The 22,415-nt window shown below is 40.2% G+C and overlaps 1 protein-coding gene across 1 annotated transcript in view; it reads left to right on the top strand.

Annotated features, from left to right (window-relative positions):
- The window catches only part of DLEC1 (DLEC1 cilia and flagella associated protein), a 73,308-nt gene that overhangs the window by 17,559 nt on the left and 33,334 nt on the right, over nt 1-22,415 (top strand). Inside the window, exons 4-6 of the mRNA XM_057315868.1 lie at nt 910-1,100; nt 1,313-1,533; nt 2,363-2,441. Of these exons, the coding sequence (XP_057171851.1) occupies nt 910-1,100; nt 1,313-1,533; nt 2,363-2,441 (491 nt within the window). The remainder of the gene's footprint in view (nt 1-909; nt 1,101-1,312; nt 1,534-2,362; nt 2,442-22,415) is intronic.

The following is a 22,415-nucleotide window of genomic DNA, read 5'->3' as shown; positions in this document are numbered from 1 at the left end:
TTCCATACCCCGCGTAGGAAAAGAGCAACTTGACATTCTTTGAGTTTGGTGGGAAGACTGGGTAGGGAGGCAGAAAGGATATGTATGCGTGTGTGTGATGTTGGGCCAGTTTCCTGTGGTGCGGGAGGCAAGATCTTCTGAGAGTGAGTGGGGTGGGAGCTGCGCTGTGGGGTTAAGCTGGGAGGTAGACTTTTGGGAGAGTCAGCGTATGGATAGGGAGAAGTTGCTGTGTGGATCCGCTGGCCACATATCAGGATGGCCCAGTGGCGCCAGGTTTGGAAGATGAGCTGTCTAGGCACCCCAGTCAGTGGGACTCTGGTGACCTCTGAGGCTTTGGAGCTGAGAAGGCATTTGGGGTGGGAAGACTGGGATCCAGAGAATTGAAGGTGCTCATGAGAACAGAGTTCTCTTGACAGCCTGAGCCGTGTAGAGAGGGCAGGCCAGAGAGAGGGAGCAGAAGTAAGTGTCACGTGGTACTAAGCCACTTAATATTGTGAAGTTAGTTGTGAATTCACTGCCTTATGCAGATAAGTAAGGATAGAGTTAACAGGTATTGAGGATTTACCGGTATTGTACTGGTACCAGTTCCTGCTAGCAGTGGGCATTCTCCTTTAACCTTTTGGAGATGATCCTAGAGGTATAGAAAGCTAATACAAACTTTGATTCCTCATGTGGGCTTTTCAAAAAGCAAGTTCACATATGGGGTATGTGTACGTGCGTGAGACAGACAGATAGACAGACAGTAGTCTACTTATGTTCTTTGAGCTAAAGAGCAATTATGCCCAGCGTAGCAAATGTGAATTTGAGGAAAAAGTACCAAGCTGACTGTGGCTTTGGTGGTTTTGTGTAGTCGTCTTAGAAACGTCCATTTCGTCTGTGGTAGCTCAGTTTGCTTCCCTGGTGCCGCAGGCATCTCCATCCCCGGCTGTTCAAAATTCACGTTCAGTTGTGAGAAGCGTTCCGTCCCAAAGAAGCACCTGACCAAGCAGCTTGAGGATTCCTGCAAGAAGAGGCTCACTGAGTCTAAAGACGAGTTAGCCTACACTGTGGACAGCCTGACGGGGGACTCGTGTTCAAAGGTTAAGCGCAAGGCCGTCAAGGTGGGTGTGGAAGCCTGTGCATGGTGGTGGGTGTGGGCAGTGGTTACAGCAGGCAACAAGGAGAAGCGGTTCTCGGTGACACAGGAAGCTGCGGGTCGCAGCGATGTAGGGAGGGGAGTTTGCATTGATTGCGGGTGGGTCATGCGGTTGGCCGGGTGGCAGCACTCATTCCCCTGGCCTGTCATGGACTCTATTTTTTGTGTGTTTCCAAGAAGGCAGGTCCACCCAGGAATAAAAAGTGGATGAGCCACTTAGCCGTGCCTCAGAGAGAGCTGGAGCGACTTCTGCTTGCCAGAATGGAGAGTCGGAACCACTTCTTAAAAAACCCTCGCTTTTTCCCTCCTAACACTCCCTACGGAGGCAAGTCTCTTCTCTTTCCTCCGAAGAAGCCAGTACTGATGGGAGATTTCCAGGGTGGAGATTTGGAGCAGAGGTGGGTCTTTCCTGATTTGGATTTATCAGAACGTCGGACCTGTGGGAGTAAACCCAGAATGTCCCGGGTCTGGTCTGGACTTTTGGGGGTGGGTGGGGGTGGGGGCGGGGGACGGGATGTCAGTAGCAGAACAGAGCAGGGCTTCAGGGCTTCAGGGCTCCCCATGGACCTGGCCTTCAGACATCCCCCAGAGGCCTGGGTTTGTTCTTTTCTGACCTGCCAGGGTTCTGAGGGATCAGGGGTTAGTGCTGGTCCCCTGCTTCCTTCAGAACAGTCTTGGTCTGTAGCCATGTGCTCTTCTGTTGCACTCCTATGTCTCGGAAAATGACCTTAAAAATAAAAATATTTAAAACTTGATTAATGCAAATAATACGTATAAATTGTGGTTTTCTTTCAGAGAGTGCCTTTGGCTTATTTCATTAATTGTCCTTGTGAAGGGAATGAATGGCTTAATGGGTTCATAGTTTCAGGGGACTTAAAACTATTAACATTTATTAGTCAAATGGTATCTTTTTTATTAAGAAAAATTGGACTAATGTTTTCAAAGAAATACAGCACCTATATTAAAAACCCAGTTAGATATTGGTTAGAATATTGGTGTGGAAACTTCAATTCAATATATGCAGATTGAAAATGACCACGCGGCTGTGCGTACCTTCATGAAGATTCTATCATACAGTAAAATTATTTTGTAACCTGCTTTAACAACAGGAACAAAACCCAATAAATGACATATTGTGATGATCTTTGGCAGTTTGGGTGTATTGATTTTGCACAACTCACATGGGCAAAACTAACAGCCTTTCTCCCCTTGTTTGCCCTCCCACAGTTGTGCTGATACTCCCGTGTTTCTAGCTAAACCATCAATCGGATTTTTCACAGATTATGAAATTGGGCCAGTTTATGAGGTAAAGATCTTATTTCCAGCTCTCACTTCATCAGCTTCCTAATGTTTTGATGTCATTCATGGAATTAAAACCATATACAATATTAGAGAAACAACTGTAATAAACCCTTGTGTGCCCATCACCCACCTTCAGTAATTACCTGCTTTCTGCAAGTCTGGTTTCATTTGTCACTCCCACAACTTCTTTGTGTGTGGGTCTATGTACCCATGCATACACTGGAAGTGTTTTAAGGAAAAGCCTAGACGTCGGGTCATTTAGTTAATACTTCAGTATGTATCTCTAACAGGTAAGCACTTTTACAAAATAACCATTGTCGGGATGCCTGGGTGGCCAGTTAAGCATTGCCTGCAGCTCAGGTTGTGGTCACAGGGTCCTGGGATCAAACCCCTGCATCAGGCTCTCTGCTCAGCGGGGAGTCTGCTTCTCCCTCTCCCTCTGCCTGCTGCTTACCCTGCTTGGGTGCTCTCTCTTTCTCTCTATCTGACAAATAAATAAATAAAAATCTTTAAAAAATAACCATCATCACACCCAGGAATATTAATATTAATTAATGTTAACTAATATTAATTAATATTAACTAATATTGATCCATGTCTGATTTTCCTCCATTTGTTAAAAAAAAGGTCAGTTTACATTTGGTTTATTTGAATCAGAATTCATTGCATTTGGTTAAAATCTCTCTTTTTTCTCCTTTAGTGGATGATAACTCTTCTACCCCTGCTAGTTTTTTCCCCCCAAAGTGGCTGTTTATGCTGCTGTACCCAGTGGGGGATTTCTGGTTGTTCCACATCTTCACCAAGACTCAGGCTTTTTCATTTTGACCGTTCTGAAAGGTATCAGAGATCACTCATTGAGCACATTTTCATGTGTCTTTCAGCCATTTGGATATCATCTTTTGTGAACTGTTGGTTTATACCCATTTTTTCTATTGGGTTGTCTTTTTCTTACTGATTGATAGAATTTTTACTCATATAATAGATTTGAGTTCTTTTTCTAATTATATGTATTGTAAATATCTAATCTCAGATTTTCCCTTTTCAGTGTTTTCTTTTATGGAAGTAGAGCTAACACACAGTGTTACGTTAGTTTCAGGTGTATGACGTAGGGGTTTGACAATTCTGTGCCTTCTGCTGTGCTCACCAAAGTGTGGCTCCCATCTGTCACCGTACAGCGGCATTACAACGGCATTGATGGTATTCCCTGTGCTGCGCCTTTTATCCCCCGGACTTATCCATTCCATAAGTGGAAGCCCATTTCTCCCCCTCCGCTTCACCCATTTTGCCCCTCCCTCCTCCCCCCCATGAATGAACCATCAGTTCATTCTCTCTATTTATAGGTCTGATTCTGGTTTTTTTGTTTATTTGTTCATTTGTTTGGATTTTTTTTTAGATTCCACATTTAAGTGAAATCACACGACATTTTGTCTTTCTCTGTCTGACTTATTTCACTTAGTGTAATGCCCTCTGGGTCCATCCGTGTTGTCACAAATGGCAAGATTTCATTCTTTTTTATGGCTCAGTAATATTCCATTGTACATATGTGCCATATTTTCTTTATTCATCTACCGGTGGACATTTAGGTTACTTCCATGTCTTGGCTATTGTAAATAATGCTGTAATAAACCTAGGGGTGCTTACATCTTTTCAAATTAGTGTTTTTATTTTCTCTGGGTAAATACCCAGTAGTGGAATTACTGGATCAGAGGGTAGCTCTATTTTTAATTTTTGGGGGAACTTCCATTCCTGTTTTCACAGCTGCACCAGTTTGCATTCCCACCAACAGTGCAGGAGGGTTCCTTTTTCTCCACATCCTCACCAGTACCTGTTGTTTCTTTCTTTTTTTTTTTTTTTAATTTATTTATTCGACAGAGATAGAGACAGCCAGCGAGAGAGCGAACACAGCAGGGGGAGTGGGAGAGGAAGAAGCAGGCTCATAGCAGAGGAGCCTGATGTGGGGCTCGATCCCATAACGCCGGGATCACGCCCTGAGCCAAAGGCAGACGCTCAACTGCTGTGCCACCCAGGCGCCCCAATACCTGTTGTTTCTTGTGTTGTTGATTTTAGCTATTCTGACAGATCTGAGATGATATCTCATTGAGTTTTGACTTGCATTTCCCTCATGATGAGTGATGTTCAGCATCTTTTCATGTGTCTGTTGGCCATCTGGATGTCTTCTTTGGAGAAATGTCTGTTCAGGCCCTCTGCCTATTTTTTAATTGGATTATTTGTTTGGGTTTTTTTTGTTTGTTTGTTTGTTTTTGCTGTTGACTTGTATAAGTTCGTTATATATTTTGGATACTAACCCCTTATCAGATACATCATTGGCAAATATCTTCTCTTATACAGTAGGTTGCCTTTTCATTTTGTTGATGGTTTCCTTCACTGTGCAAAAGCTTTTTATTTTGATGTAATCCCAATCATTTATTTTTGCTTTTGTTCCCCTTTTCTGAGGAGACCTATCTAGAAAAAAGTTGCTAAGGCTAATGGCAGAGGTTGCTGCCTATTCTTCTTTAGGAGTTTTATGATTTCAGGTCTCACATTTAATCCATTTTGAGTTTATTTTTGTGTGTGGTGTTAGAAAGTGGTCCAGTTTAATCTTTTGCAAGTACCCGGCCAGTTTCCCCAGCACTGTTTATTGAAGAGACTGTCTTTTCTGCAGTGTATATTCTTGCTTCTTTGTCACAGATTCATTGATCATGTAAGTGTTTGTGTATCTCTGGGCTCTCTCTGTTCTGTTGATCTATGTGTCTGTATCTGTGCCAGCACCATACTGTTTCCATTATTATAGTTCTGGAGTATATCTTGAAATCTGGGATTGTGATACCTCCAGCTTTGTTGTTCTTTCGAAGATTGCTTTGGCTATTCAGGGTCTTTTGCGGTTCCATACAAATTTTAGGATTATTTGTTCTGTGTGAAAAATGCTGTTGGTATTTTGATAGGACTTGCACTGAATCTGTAGATTGCTTTGGGTAGTATGGGTGTTTTAATAATATAAATTCTTCTACTCCATGGGCATGGATTATCTTTCCATTTGTTTGTGTCCTCTTCAGTTTCTTTCATCAGTGTGTTATAGTTTTCAGAGTAGAGGTCTTTCATCTCTTGGGTTAAGTTATTCCTAGTTATTTTATTCTTTTGGGTGCGATTGTAAATGAAATTGTTAATTTCTCTTTCTGCAACTTCGTTATTAATTATAGAAATGCAACATATTTTTGTGTGTTACTTTTGTATCCTGCAACTTTACAGAATTCATTTATTCTAATAGTTTTTTGGTGGTCTTTAGGGTTTTCTATATATAGTATCATGTCATCTGCAAATAGTGACAGTTTTACTACTTCTTTGTTATCAGTTTGGATGCCTTTTATTTTTCATCTATGGCTGCGTCTAGGACTTCCAGTGTTATGTTGAATAAAAGTGGTGAGAGTGGACATCCTTGTCTTGTTCCTGATCTTAGAGGGAAAGCTCTATTTTTCACCATTATGTATGACTTTGGTTGTGGGTTTGTCATATATCATCTTTATTATGTTGAGGTATGTTCCCTTTAAACTCACTTTTTTAGAGTTTTTTTTTAATTTATCATGAATAGGTGTTGAATTTTGTCAGACGCTTTTTCTGCATCTATTGATACGCTCCTATGGGTTTTATCCTTCATTTTGTTACTGTGGTGTATCCCATTGATGGATCTACCAATGTTGAACCATCCTTGTATTCCCAGAGTACGTCCCACTTGACTGTGTGAGTGATATTTTTAATGTGGTTTTGGATTTGGTTTGCTAATATTTTGTTCAGGATTTTTGCATTTGCGTTCATCAGGAATCTTGGCCTGTGGTTTTCTTTTTTCTGTCGCATCTTGGCCTGGTTTTGGTTCAGAGTAATGCTGGCCTCATAGGTAGTATTTGGAAGCTTTCCTTCCTCGTCTATTTTTGGAATAGTTTGAAGAGAATAGGTATTAACTCTTTTTTAATGTTTAGTGCAATTTACCTGTGAATCCGCTGGGTCCTGGAATTTTGTTTCTTGGGAGTTTTTTGATTACCAGTTCAGTTTCATTATTAGTAATGGTTGTGTTCAGATTTTTTTATTTCTTCCTGATTTAGTTTTGGAAGATTTTATGTTTCTAGGAATTTATCCATTTCTTCTAGGTTGTCCAGTGTGTTGGCATATATTTTTTCATAGTCTCTTACAACCCTTTTCATTTCTGTGGATGTCAGTAGTTACTTCCCCTTTTTAATTTCTGATTTTATTTACTTCAGTCCTCTCACTTTTTTTCCTGATGACTCTGGCCAAAGGTTAATCAATTTTGTTTTTTCAAAGAACCAGCTCTTGTCTATTGTTTTTTAGTTTATTTCATTTTTTCCCACTGTGATCTTTATTATTTCCTTCATTCTACTAACTTGGGCTTTGTTTGTTCTTTTTCTAGTTCATTTAGGTCTAAGGGTAGCTTGTTTATTTGAGCTTTTTGTGTTTCTCGAGGTAGGCCTGAATTGCTATATATTTCCCTCTTAGAACTGCTTTCACTGCATCCCAGAGATTTTGGACCATTGTGTTTTCATTTTCATTTGTCTCAGTGTAGTTTTTAATTTCCTCTTTGATTTCTTCACTGGCCCATTGGTTGTTTAGTAGCATGTTGTTTAGTCTTCACATGTTTGTGTTTTTTCCAGCTTTTTTCTTGTAATTGATTTCTAGTTTCGTACTGTTGTGGTTAGAAAAGATGCTTCATATGATTTTAATCTTCTCAAATTTATTGAGACTTGTTTTGTGGCTTAACATGGGATCTGTCCTGGAAAATCTTCCTTGATGTAAGTGGGGTGTTTAAGTCCCCTACTATTATCATATTACTATCAGTTTCTCCCTTTATGTTTGTTAATATTTGCTTTATGTATTTAGGTACTCCAATGTTGGGCATATAGATATTTACAGTTGTTATAGCCTCTTATTATGTTGATCTCTTTATCATTATATAATGCCCTTCTTTGTCTCTTTTGTGATATGAGTATTGCTATCCTGGCTTTTTTATCCCGCTTCTATTTCCTTAGCTTCCAGTGTATATGTGTCTTTAGTTCTGAAGTGAGTCTCTTATTGGCAGCATATAGAGGAGTCTTGTTTTTTTTTATCCATGTGTCACCCTGTGTCTTTTGATTGGAGCATTTGGACCATTTACATTTAAAGTAATTATTGATGTAGGTATGTAAGTTAAGTATGAACTTATTGCCATTTTGTTGTTTTCTGGTTATTTCTGTAGTTCTTCTCTGTTCCTTTCTTCTATTGTTATCTTTCCTTTGATTGATCACTTTCTTTAATGTTAAGCTGGGTTTTCTTATATATGAGGTTTTCTTATACCATGAGGTTCATATATAACATTCTAAGTATAAGTTAACGGTCACTTAAGTTTGAACACATTGTGAAAGAACTTCATTTTTACTCTCCCCTCCACATTTTATGTATATGTTATTATATTTTACATCTTTTTATTTTGTGAGTCTCCTTAGTTAATTTTTTAAAATATAATTGATTTGACTTCTTTTGTCTTTTCAACTTCATACTAGCTTTGTAAGTGATGACTACACTACCTTTACTGAGTGTTTCCTTTTACTCATAAAATTTTTTCCTTTCATAATTTCATTTCTAATTATGACTTTTTCTTTTCCACTTGAAGAAGAAGTCCCTTTAATATTTCTTCTAAGGCCCGTTTGTGGTGATCAACTCCTTTAACTTTTATTTTTCTGGGAAACCTCCTATCTTTCCTTTAGTTCTGAATGATAACCTTGCTGGGTAGGATATGTTTGGTTGTAGGTTTTTAACTTTCAACACTTTGAATATATCATGACACTCTCTTCTGGCCTGCAAAGTTTCTGCTGAAAAACAGCTGATAAGTTTATGGGGGTTTCCCTTAGTTTCTTCTCTCTTGCTGCTTTTAAGATTCTGTCTTTATCTTTAATCTTTGACATTTTAGTCATCGTATGTCAGGATGTACACCTCCTTGGGTTCATCTTATTTGGAGCTCTCTGTGTGTCCTGAACCTCAATGTCTATTTATTTCCCCAGTTTAGGGATGTTTTCAGCTTTTATATCTTCAAATAAGTTTTCTGCCTCTTTTCCTCTTCTTTCTCATACCCTTGTAATGCAAATATTTGCTCACTGGGAATTATCTGAGAGATCCTTTAACCTGTCTCCTTTTTTTTTTTCTTTTTGTTGTTTAGCTTGATTGTTCTCTGTTACCCTGTTTTCCAGATTACTGATCATTCTGTTCCGCTAATCTGTCGTTGATCCCCTCTAATGTATTTTTCACTTCAGTTACTGCATTCTTCAATTCTGATTGATTCTTTTTCATATTTTCTTTCTCTTTTTTGAAGTTCTCACTTATTTTCTCCACCCTTTTCTCCAATCTGGTGAGCATCTTTATGACCATTACTTTGAACCCTTTGTTGGATACATTGTTTCTCTTCATTTCATTTAGTTCTTTTTCTGAGGTTTTGTCTTGTTCTTTCATTGGAACATATTCCTGTCTCCTCATTTTGCTTGACTTTCTATGTTTGTTTCTACAAAATTAGGTGGAACAGCTACTTCTCCAAAAATTGAAGAGATGATCTTGTGTATGGTCATCCTCTGTGTAGACTTTGTGTGCCTAGTGACTGTAGAGTGTAGAAATGCTGACAAGACTGTCTTCATCTTTGGCCCTCCATCTTGTTCGTGTTCGCCAGATGACCTCTCTTGGGATTATATGTTCCGAGCCCCTTGGAGATTAATATACACACCTTAGAAATGCCTACCAAGGCTGGGTTGGGGGGAGGCTTGCTTTGGCTTCCCATGAACCTGTTAGAAACTACATAGTCTTTCCCCTTCCTGAGGCACATGTGGCACTACAAGATCTAATTAAGGGTTAGCTGTCAATTAGATGCATGCAAACCCTTTGATCTCACTACAGAGTCCTTCTGCACATCCCTTCACTTTATAAAATCTGTGGACTAAGATCCAGACTTTGTGGAAAATAGCCATGCGGATGCCTGAATTGTTGCTCCCCCAATCCCCCCATTGGTAAGTTACCCTGAATAAAACTCTGTGAACTGCCTGGAGTCACCTGCTTTGTTTTCTAGTCTCAAAGTACCTTCTCAGTTTGGAAGATATTTTACTATCCCTCCCCCACCTTCTCATAGGCTGGCTGGCTGGATCTGTGGCTGTCATGGGCTGGGGGTCCTGTGACACTCTGTGCCGGAACTGTCCTGGTGGGAAGGCTAGAGCTGAAGTGGGTATAGGCTGGGGTGGTCCTGGAACTCTCTATGCAGAGGGCACCTTGGAAGGATAGCTGAAGGTGAAACGGGTATAACCCAGGGGATGCCAGGGCTCTCTGTACAGAGAGTGTCCTGGGAGAACAGCTGAAGCTGAAGTGGGTGCAAGGTGGGGTGTCCCAGGATGCTCTACATAGGGGTGCCCTGGGAGGGGATGCAGCTGGAGCTGAAGTGGGCATGAGACCAGCACATTCTGGGTGGTCCATGCGGGGGCACCCTTGCAGGGTGTCTGGAGCCAAGGCATGGCATGGCCTGGAGCATCCTCGGGTACTTTTCTGGGGCACTTTGTGTCAAGGGTGCCCTGGCAAGTCTGGAGCAAAGGTTGGTGCTAGACTGGCGTGTTCCATGGTGCTTTGCACTTGTATCACCCTGACAAGATGGGTGGAGCTATAGTGAGCACCGACCAGGGGTGTCCCAGTGTGTAATGTGTTGGGGCCACCTTGGTGGGATAGCTTGGGCTGGTATGTACTAGCGGCCCAGGGCTTACTGAGGCAGCAGGCCTGCTATGGTGCCCAGACTCTGCTCTTGGCTGTGCTATTAAGGTGGAAAGGGAATGTAAACTGTAGGGCTTGCCAGCTGAGGGGTTTCGGCAGCTCCCACTGTCCGGCAGAGTTCTAGGACTGGATCCTTTATATCCTAGTTCCCCTTTGGAGCTACACCGTTTTTTTTTTGTTTTTTGTTTTTGTTTTTGTTTTTTTAACGGTGCCTTCAGTACTGTCCCTCCCCACTACAGTTTGCAGCATCAGGGGTAGCGGTTCCCATTGTGACTGTTTCCCATCTCTCTTGCTGTTCTCTATGTGGTCCCTATTTTTTGTTGTATAGAAGCTGTTCAGTTGGACCTCAGGTGTAGATTTAGAGCATCTGTGGAGGAGGTGAGTTCTGGGTCTTTCTACATTGCCATCTTGGACCAGAAATCCCGTACCTGCTTTTTAAAAATGCCATCTAGTTTTCGAAATGGTAGTTTCTTACATCCTGGATCTGGCTAATTGCATTATTGTAGTGATATTAAACATGTGCCTTTATTCATATTTTCTGTAAACTTACAGTTTAGGTGTAGATGTTTGATTACATTCATGTTCAGTTTTTTTTTTTTCTTTTTTGGTGAGAATAATTCTTTGGTGGCGCTGTGTATTTCTTATAGCATCCCATCAGGAGGAGCGTATCTGTTTTTCCTCTTACCAGTGAAGCGTGGCTTTGGATGTTGTGAGCCTGAGCCAACATTTATAAAGTTTTTATCAACCTTTCATATACTGGCTCTGGAAGCCTTAGATGATTGTTACCTAGATCCATTTTTTAAATAAAATTAAGGGTTACAAAATGGCGATTTCTAATTCTGTTATTCCTTCTGCATTTATTAGCTGTGATTTTCTATTTAAAAAGAAACTTCACTTCATATTCCTTTCCCCTCTTCCTTATGCTCTCCTTACCCCTACTGGTAACTATTTTTATTAGTTTGGGTTCTGCCATTGTTTCTTTTTGGAATCATAAGTAAATATGCGGGTATATTTGAGCTCCCTCTCCTTCTTACTGTCCTCAGCATCTTGCTTGTTTCACTTAACAGCAGATCCAGTGATTCCTCTGAGAGTGGTTATAGAGACTGTCCTGATACCTTTTTCCTAGTCTCCTTCATTTTCATGCTAGCCTCCACCATCCTAGGGAATCAGACTAAGACCAAGCTTAGTAGTTGCCAACTCTGCTCACCAGGTCTAATCATGACAGATCTCATGACAGATCCTTCATATATATGTAAATTGTACTTTACAGCTTAAAGAGCACTTGAAAATCCATCACTCTTTTTTTTAAAGATGTATTCATTTATTTTAGAGAGAGAGAGCTCGTGCAAGTGGGGGGGGGCAGAGGGAGAGGGAGAGAAATCCTCAAGCAGTCTCCGTGCTGAGTGTGGAACCCCACTTGGAGCTCCATCCCAGGACCCCAAGATCATGACCCAAGCCACAATCAAGAGTTGGACACTCAACTGACTGAACCATCCAGGAGCCCTGCAAATCCATCATTCTTTATGAACTCTCAACCCCCTGTGGCAAAAGCAGATAAATATGTCAGTCTTATGTGTTATATGTTAAAGAAAGCATTCTTTTTTACTTCTTTAATGTAACAGTGATAGATTCTCTTTTGGACTTCTGTGTCTGGTCACTGTATTTCAAGGACAGTTGCAGAAGTTGGCCAAGACTCCAAGAAAGGGAATAAAAATACTTCCACTTGGGGAGTGGAAGGGGCCAAAGGGAGAGCTGCCCAGGGCCAGGACTGGAGGGTGCCAGCTGTGGAAGCCTCTAGACAAGGTAGACACAGACTGCCATGGAACAGTCTTCCCTCCTGTCTTTGCCTAGTCCCCTACTGCTCATTCCTTTCCTGTTGCTTAGTTGTCACTTCTCTGGAAGATCACGCTGACCTTTCTGGACTCAATTAAATGTCCTGATTGCAGGCTCTTTTTCTACCACTTGCTCTTTGGTGGCACAATTTTATACTTATCTACCCCACTAGACTGTAAGCCCCAAAGGGCAAGAATTATTTCTAGGTTTATGTTATCATTTTATTATCAATGCTTGGCATATTGTGGTTCCTCAGTAAATACGAATGGACTAAATTACATAAATACTCAAATACAGTCTACCCATTAGCCTTGTCTACCTCTGATAAGATAAATCAAGAACAAATGAAAGGTGCCATATTTTACTAAAAAAACCCAAGTGTGGAGGGGGGAGGGAGAGAATGACTTCCAAGGGATTTTGATAAGTTAGTGAATGACAGACCACAAATGTATTAGTAAGGTATTTATTCCTTTAGAAGTTTGCTAAGCAGGGCACCTGGGTGACTCAGCTGGTTAAGTGTTTGACTCTTGGTTTCAGCTCAGGTAATGATCTCATGGTTGTGGGATCGAGCCCTGCATGGGGTTCCATGCTCATCATGGAATCTGCTTCAGATTCTCTCTCCCTCTGCCACTCCCTCAAATAAATAAATAAAATCTTAAAAAAAAATGAAAGGCTCAAGGTCATGGGCAACAAAGAGAAACTAAGAAACTATCACAGTTCAGAGGAGACTAAGAAAACATGGGAACCTAATGCAATTTCAGATTTTGGATTGGATCGAGCAATGGAAAAAGAAAGTTAGTGGACAAATTGGAAAAGTTTACATAGATTCTGTGGTTTAGTTAATATATTGTAGCCAGCTTAATTTCTTAGGTTTGATCATAGTTCTATTGTTACGAAGATATTAACATAAGGGGCAGCTGAGTAAAGAGCATATGGGAAATCTCTGGATTATTTTTATAACTCTTGTAAATCTATTATCAAAATCAAGCATTAAAAATGTTCATGTATTAGGGAGCCTCTATTATAACTAGATAACCTGAAGAATAAGAATCTACCAAAAATGAAAATTCTAGAACTGACACTACTCAATAGTAATAGAGCTTACCAGCAAATTAGACACAGATGAGAAGACTTGCAGAGAGGTCAGTAGAAATGATTCAGATTAAAGCAGAAAGAAAAAAAAAGAAGGAAAAATACAGAAAGTCGCATTTTAAAAGATGGGACCTAGTAAACAGGTCTGTTGTATAGTTGAAGTCCTAGAAAGAGAGTAGAGAGAGAGAGTGGGGCAGCAGCAGGGTTGCAAGATATAGTGGATGACAGTGATCCAAAAGTAACAAAGACATCGAGCCACAGAGTAAAGCAGTAACAACCCTAAGCAGAATAAAATAAAATAAATAAAATAAAATAAAATAAAATAAAATAAAATAAAATAAAATAAATAAAATAAAATAAAATAAGAAAATCATACCCAGGCATATTTAGTAAAATTCTGTTCTAAACCAAAGAAAAGGTCGGGGTGGGGGGGATCCTGACTTAAACCATCGAGAGAAAAAAGACCCACCACCCTCTAATGGACATGATTGAAGCTAGAAAATACTTGGAATGGAAGCTTCAAAGTGATGAAAGAAACTAATTTTTAATCTAGAATTCTAAACCTAGTGAAAATATTCTTCAAAAATGAAGATAAAAGGAAGACATTCTCAGACAGAAACTGATCATTCACAACCAGATAATAATTTGTCACCAGGAGATCTGCACCAAAGTAATTTTCAGTCAGAAGAAAATGATACCCATATGGAAGCAGAGAAATGCAAGAAGGAATGAAAAGCAACAACAATTACATGACATGTAAATGGACCAGGAACTGCAATTAAAAGAGAAGGATCATCAGACTGGGCAGAAAAACAAATACTAACTTAATACTGCTTGTATGGCATAACCTTAAAAGTAAGGATAAAAGATGGAAAAAGATACATTAAACCTTAAGCACAAGAAAGCAGGTGTAGCTGTACTAATACCAGGGAGAGTACACTTTAAGGCAAGAAGCATTAATAGAAAGAAAGAAAAAGGGCTTTTCATAACGATCAAAGTTTGAAAAAGTCCATGAAAAAGATACTATTTAAAATCTATACACACGTGACACTTGGGTGGCTCAGTTGGTTAAACATCTGCCTTCGGCTCAGGTCATGATCCCAGGGTTCTGGGATCGAGTTCCGCATTGGGCTCCTTGCTCAGTGGGGAGCCTGCTTCTCCTTCTGCCTGCCACTCCACCTGCTCTCTCTCTCTCTCTGACAAATAAACAAGATCTTTAAAATCTATACACACTAATGATTTGGCGTCAAAATATGTAAGTACTATTTTACAAGACTGGAAGAAAAACAGATACAATAACAAATATGTAGGAGATTTTAACATTTTTTTCTCCCCAAAACTTAAAAACTAGGTAGACAAAAAACCCAGTAAAGATAAAGAAGAATTGAGTAATTAATAAACTATACCTAATTGACTTATATGTAACACTACATCCAGTGATTGCAATATGCATTTTCTTTTTAAAAAGCATATGAAACACTAGACTTGTCTCTGTGTTGGGTCATAAAGCAATTATCAAAAAATTTCAAAGGACTAAAAACATATATAGAGTTAATATAAAATCAATAACAAAAATATGACTAGCAACTACCCAAATATTTGGAAATTAAGCAGTTCATTACTAAATGAACTCATTACTCATAAATCAAAGAAGTCATAATGGAAATCAGAAAATAGAAAATAATGATCATTTTTAGGAGTTATTGAAGTATAGTTGACATACAGGGTTATATCAATTTTAGGTGTACAACAGTGATTCAGCAATTTTATACATTACTCAGTGCTCACCATGATAACTCATCACCATCTGTCACCATACAACATTATCACAATATTATTGACTATATTTGCTATGCTGTACTTTTCATCTCTGTGACTTATTTATATGAATGATCATTTTCAAATGGTACATCAGAGCTTGTAGGATGCAGCTAAAGCCAAGCTTAAAAGAATATGTGTAGCCTTATATTTACATGTTAGAAGAGAAATAGTCTGAAAATCCATTATCTAGGTATTTTTGAAAAATCAGAAAAGAATAGCAAATCAAACACCCAAAAATGGTAAGGAAATCACAAAAACAAGAAGAAATTTATATGAAATAGAAAACAAATATGCAGTAGGATCAGCAAAGCCAAGAATTAGTTCTTTGAAAAGACTAATAAAATCAATCATTAGCAAAACTGATCAAAAAGAAAAGAAAATACAAATTCACCAATATCAAGGAAAAAGAGGACATCAGTATAGATCCTATAGACATTAGAAAAATGAGAGGTTTATGAACAGTGTTATATCTAGAAATTTGAAAATGTGGATGAAATAGAGAAATTTTCAGGGAAATACAATTTACAAAACAGATATAAGAAGAAATAAAACATCTAAACATGGGGCGCCTGGGTGGCTCAGTCATTAAGCATCTGCCTTTGGCTCAGGTCATGATCCCAGGGTCCTGGGATGGAGCCCCGTGTCTGGCTCCCTGCTCAGCGGGAAAGCCTGCTTCTCCCTCTCCCATTCCCCCTGCTGTGTCTCTCTCTGTCCAATAAATAAATAAAATCTTTTTAAAAAAAAATCTAAACAGTGGTTAAAAAACTGAACCTGTAATTTAAAACCTCACAATGTTGTAAAGTTGTGATGGTCTCACACCTCTATGAATATACCAAACACCATTGTATCATACAACTTGAAGTTGTTGAGTTGTGGCATGGGAATTATATCTCAGTAAAGTTGTTTAAAACAACAACAACAACAACAACAACAACAACAACAACAACAACAGGGGCACCTGGGTGGCTCAGTCAGTTAAGCATTGGACTCTTGATTTCAGCTCAGGTCTTGATCTCAGGGTCACGAGTTCAAGCCCTGCTTTGGCTCCACGCTAGATGTGGAGTCTACTCAAGAACAACAACAACCCTTCCTACCAATAAAATTTGGGGCCCTGATGGCTTCACCAGTGAATTCTTTCTAACCTATGAGGAAGAAATGCAATGATCTTTTATAAAGCCTTACAGAGAATGGGAAAAAAGGGAACACGGCCCAACTTGTGTTATGAGACAAGCATAATCTTGATACCAAAACCTGAAAAGGATTTGGAAAAGCCTGAAAGGCTAAACTTTGTCATGAACAGAACTGCAGAGTTTCCTAGCAAAACATTAGCAAACTGAATTCAGCTTTATATAAAAATGATCAGCATTACAACCAAGTTGTTTTGATCCAGCAGTGCCAAGTCAGTTTCACATTTGAAAAGCAACAAGTAGAGTTCCCTACCTGAACACAATAAGGGAGAGAACTCATTCACTAGATGCAGACAAAATTTAATATCTAGTCATAATTTTAAAAACTCTTCTCAAACTTGGAATAGGATAAAACTTTCATAATTTAACAAAGATATTTACAAAAATAAAGCTATTATTCACAGATGACATGATTGTGTACCTAGAAAATCCAAATAAGTCTACAGATAAACTATTGGAATTGAATAAAATTAAGTGAATTTATTGAAAGTCTTTAGATACAAAGTCAATATACAAGAACCAATTTTATTCCTCTGTACCAGAGCAAACTATTATAAGATATGATACTATTTATAGTGCATTAAAAAAATCAAATTTAGGAATAAATTTAAATAAATATGTGCAAGACGTTGACAGAAAACTAAAAATATAATTGAAAGAAATTAAAGGAAACCCAAATAAATGAATAGATAAATACCCAGTGGTATGTTGGAGCCAGGTCATAGTAGCTCATGAGAACTGACCATGCACATCTCTCCCCAGCTCCATGTTCAGTGATGGTATCTTGAAATCGACCACAGTGGGAGTATTTCCACCATGGAAATTAACAAATACTATCAAATCAGGACTTTCTCCCACCCCCAAGAGCCTGCCATTAACCATTCACCAGCACACTACTGAATATACTATATTCATGGATTGGAAGACTCAATAGTAGAAGGATGTTGTCAAAGAATAATTCAGAGGAATTTGTTGTCTGCATGCTCATATGAGGAATGGTAGTATACTGTTGTCAGCGAACAAAGGCAAAAGCAAATTTATAACTGAGAGGAGAGAGAAAAAAATTGGAGTCTGGGAACAGTGATTCATCCAGTGTTTGCTGTTAGTAACTGTGTCTTAGGCCAGGACTGAACCGTGACCCTCATGAAAATTTCTCAGCTCTTCCCATTTTGGTCAAAAGTTCCTAAAGGAGAGAATTTAACCAGAAGGGCTTTATTCTCTGGTGCAGAAGCATTTGGGGATGTCGGTTTGATATTGGCAGAATAATGACCTTTATATACCTGAACAGCAAACAGTAGAGGAGAGCAAAATACACCAGGGGAATTATAAGTATTATAAGAAACATTTAGAACCTATTTTGTACCCAGTTTTTTGGTCAGCATGGGTCTAATCAGGAACATACATCTTAAAGATCCGTTTGGTCGATTTTAGCGAAGTAATTGGGTTTTTCCCCTTTGATTAATTGATTGTTTTATCTTTTTCAAGATATGTATGGTAGTAGTACTGTAAAATCTAGCTATTTGCATAGAGTTCATTTTCTTGGCCAATATTCAAGAGCACATCTACTTAGAATCATTCTAAATAATGAAGTTACGTTAGTCTAGCCTAAAATGACAGTATTCATTTTGCTTCTGTAATTATCTTAGATTTGTCCAGTGGGAATCTTATAAGTATTCTCCAGTGGGAGTCTCCTGTGTTCTTTGTGGGTTTTTTTTTTTTTTTTTTGAGCACTTCCTTGCATTCCGGTGTTACAAGATGTTCCAGGTTCATCTTGTCCTCACTTTGTCCCAGTTCTAGAATCAGTTTCTAAGAGGCCCTGGTTCCTTTTTGTGGAGAACACAGAAACTTGGGTGTTTAGAAACCAGGGTCTAAGCACTAGACCTGCTGTTCGCTGCTAGGGTGTCATTGCTTGTGGGTCCTTTCAATGGACAGAGCTGGAGAAAAAGAGCAGTTGCATAGATCCAACCGTATATATGCATATGTATGTACACATGTGTACATGCAAATGCCCACACACAGTTGCATAGTATTTAAAATCATGACTATACTGATGCCTCTAGTACTAGTCTAATCCCACCCTCCCTCCTCCCCTTCCATGCTTGTGGCTCCCTTCTCCCACAGTCATCTGAAGAATCTTGGAATCAAATTCTACTTCTGGAAGTCTCTGCATCTGGTGGCTTTGTAGTGAGGCTCAGGGTCAGATCTCCACGATAAGCGGATGTCCAGTTGCAGGATTCTAAGTATTTATACAGTGAAAGGCATATATCCCAGATGTATTATGTTCTGAAGCTTAAGAACAACATTTGTGGTTAAAAGTATCTGATAGAAAAAAAAAAAGTACTTGAAATGTTTTTTTCTGGTGTGGTTTCAAGGGCAACTTTTAATATATGTCCCTTTTAATATATTCAGTATTTCAAGTACTATAGCCACATAACAAATTGCCTCAAGACTTAGTAAAATAGCCATTTGCTTGCTGATCAGACAGGACACAGTGAGAACGATTTATTTTTACTGTGATGTTTGGAGTCTTAACCAGAAGACTGGAGGCTAGAAGTTTCTAAAGTGCTGATCACTCACGTGTCTGGTGGTTGATGCTGGCTTTCAGCTTGGATCTCAGTTCCTCTCCCTGTGGGCCTCCCACAGAGGCTTCGCCACATCAGCTAGTTCCTTCCCTCTCCTTCCCTCCCCTCCTCGCCCCTCCCAGCCAGTGGCTGGTTTCCCCAGAGCAAGCCTCCCAAAAAGAGAGAGAGTCTGCCACAGTGTATTATATAAATTGTATTACATATAGTGATATCTGTTAGAAATGCACCTTGCATTTGTTGGGCATATGACTGTTGTACATGTTATTTACCCAACTACACTACAAAGTTTAAGGATAGAAACATTTTCAAGTTTGTAAAGTTTTTACAAATGTATGTCCCATGCACTTTCCTCAGGGAACTCCTGGGGCACAGGCTCTCCTACAAGCGAGTAAGCCAAGGAAGAAGGCGTGGTATGTGGGAAACGAAAGATCCAACGTAGGAGAGAGGTGAAGGAAATCCCCAGATTCCTAATGGTTAAGTGGGTTTCCAGTGATTGTTGCAGCAAAGAAGATTTCCCCAAAGCTTAGCAACTTCAAACAGCCATTTTATCATGCTCCCAGATTCTTTGGATCAGAAATTCAGACAGGGCACAATGGGAATGGCTTGTTCCACGATGTTGGAGGCCTGAGCTCTAAAGAGTCAGTGCCTAGGGGTGACCTGAAAGCTGGGAGCTGGAGTTCTCTGAGGCATTTTTACTTGCACAGAGAGTGGTTGGTTGTCAGCAGCCAGCGGAGCGTGTCGGCCAGAGCACCCACACATCGGTTCTCCCTGTGGCCTGGGCTTCCTCGCAGAATGGCCACCTCAGGGTAACCAGATGGTACGTAGCAACTCAAAGTGAGCATCCGAGCTTCTAAGTGAACATCCCAGCAAGCGGGATGGAGGTTGTATCACTCTGTACGATCTAACCTTGGAAGTCACCTGGGATAGGTAGAGATAGTATTTCCTCTGCGTGCTATAGGTTACAAGTGACTCACTGTTGGCCCAGATTCAGGGGGAAGATGCCTACACCTCACCTCTCCATGGGAGGAGTGTCAGAGAACTTGTAGACATGTCTTCAAACTGTTGTAGGGGTTGTCCTGGGTGAGAGTTAGCAGTAGGTATAGCAGGGAAGCAGCCCAGATTGGAAGAGGCCAGAAGGCTCTAGCAGAGGTTGATTTATGGGGGTGACATCACTAGGAGTCCCTGATACATCTGGACGTCTTGGGAAGAGATTATTAGAGTAGAGCAGGGAGATTGAATTATTCATAAGTACATATTAAACAAAATAATCAATTGATTATTAACTCCGGATGGACAATAATTATGTAAGGGACAATTTCATGCTCAGCTGTGAATATCATTTACACAGTGACAATAGTGTAAACATCAATTACTATACTAACCAAGTAGTATGATATAACTTATATTGGGAAGATGGGGGATAGGAAAGGCATATCATATGGTGAGTTGAATATGGGAGAGTAGAGAGAGACTGTCCATATCATCCATCTGTAATTAATGCTTACAAATTAAGAAAAAGTATCATGCCATTTGGAGACATATTCTGAAATAATCAGCCAAAGGGAGGGAAAAGTATTACAGGAAATGGCAGGAAACAGGTTCAGGGGAAGAAAACAGGATTTCTGTTTTCAGAACCTTTGACTCTTTACCTTTGTGGTGGTCCAACTTTGATGAAAATAACTGAAAAACAAACAAACTTTCTAGCAAAAGAAATGCTAGGCCTAGATCATTTTACAGGTGCACACCACCAGCCATTTCAGCTAATCCCTATTAAATATAAACTGTTTCAGACACTAGAAAAAGGAGGAACATACCCTCATTATTAAGTGATGAGCCTACTATGGTCTGAATGTTCATGTCCCCCAAAAGTTATATGTTGAAATCCTAGCCCTGAAAGATGATGGTGTTAGAAGGTAGAGCCTTTGGGAGGTGCTTCGGTCATGAGAGTGGGGCTTCATGAATGGGATTAGTGTTTTGTAAAAAAGGTTCTAGAGAGATCCCTTGCCCCTTCCACCACTTTGAGAACACATAAGAAGGTGCTGGCTATGAATCAGAAGGGGGGCCCTCACTGAAATGTGACCATGCTGGCGCCTTGATCTTGCACTTGTCAGCCTCCAGAACTGTGAGAAATAAATTTCTGTTGTAATAAGCCACCCACCCAGTTTATATTATTTTGTGGAGGAGCCTGAATGGACTAAGAGCCTAATATTACCTTGACCCCAAAGCCAGATAAGGAGCTATGACGATGAAAAACATGCGCCAGATTGCTGAAGAACATAGGTACACTCCCAGTCCCCAGCCTCTGGAAGCTGTGAGAGAGCTTCTCTGTCCTGAGTTGGGGGCAGATGGGACCCAGGCTGTGAGTGTGAAGGCTGAAAGGTTGTGGTGGGAATAGAGACCTGTACCTGGTAAGCCCTGGGGCTGTAGTTTTCATATACTTGCTCTTTTGTTTCCTTTCAATATTTTGGTAACTTAAAAAAGACATTTGAAAGGGAAAAAAAAAAAAGACATAGGTGCAGAAATACTAGGTGAAAAATGGCAAGCCAAAGCAAGCGAGAAGTGCATGTGGGCCTGTGCGTGTGTGCGTGCGCACCAGGAGCAAATTGTGTCTAACTCAGGAATGCAAGGAATGTCTTCACAGTGGGCCTTGAGTTGGCAGTTTGCTGCCCTTAGCCTGTCATTTTTCCCTCTGCGGCTTCCAGTGCTGTTAAGAAAAGCCAGTGCACTCTACAGCCCTCATTATTATCACTGCCCCAGAACTTGCAAGCACCAAAGCTGCCCCATGTTCCAGTGCCTGACCTCCCCCTGCACCTCATCTCAGCTGACTGCAGGTGAAAGCCATGGTGATTGTGATGCCACTGTGTACCAGGGGTCATCACACCCGACTTCCCACCAGCTGGAGTTCTGATTGCTACCAGACTGGCGGGAAAGCCAACTCCAGACTCGCATCCTAACGGTCTGCTGCCTTAGGACCCTTCTGATGCTGTCATAGCCTGGGTGCCTCATAAAGCAGAGTCTGGGGCAGCGAGAGTATGTGCTGTCATACGCATCTCCGGAGAGGACTGAGGAAAGGAAGAAGAGACAATCCGAGAATGTGTTACTGAGCTGTCTGCCAATGAGCACAGTTACTATTTCATCTTGTGTCACATCCCCTCAGAAGCCACATAAAATGCTGGCACATTTTACTGGTCAGAGGTCTGCCTTGTGTGGCTGGAGCAAGGCTCTCTCAATGCCTCAGTGGGCCTGAGGAGCGGCTGTGCCATGAACACCTTGACCATGAATCTCAGCACTGGGTGCAACTGGCTTCGTGTCTGAGGGAACAGCAGCCTGACGGAGGGAACTATGTGTGCTGTTGCTCGGGCTGTTCCATGCACATATGCACCCCTGAGGAGACAAAACTGAGATGGCATCCTTGTATTTGGAAAATAATTTAATCCCTACCTCACTCCATACCCTAAGCAAAGTACTTTACAGCAAAGATCTCAAACAAAATTTGTTTATTTATTTATCTTCAAGTGGAATTTAATTTTATTATCATTATTATTTTTTTTAGAGAGGGAGGGAGAGAGAGAGAGAGAGAGAGAGGAGGGGCAGAGAGAGAGGGAGAGAGAGAATCTTAAACAGCCTCCACACCCAGCACAGAGCCCTACACGGGCTTGATCTCACAATCCTGAAATCATGACCTAA

This window comes from Ursus arctos, unplaced genomic scaffold (assembly GCF_023065955.2).
Source record: "Ursus arctos isolate Adak ecotype North America unplaced genomic scaffold, UrsArc2.0 scaffold_20, whole genome shotgun sequence".
NCBI lineage: Eukaryota > Metazoa > Chordata > Mammalia > Carnivora > Ursidae > Ursus > Ursus arctos.
The sequence above is the reverse complement of the archived record's forward strand: the minus strand, read 5'-3'. Positions and strand labels throughout refer to the sequence as shown.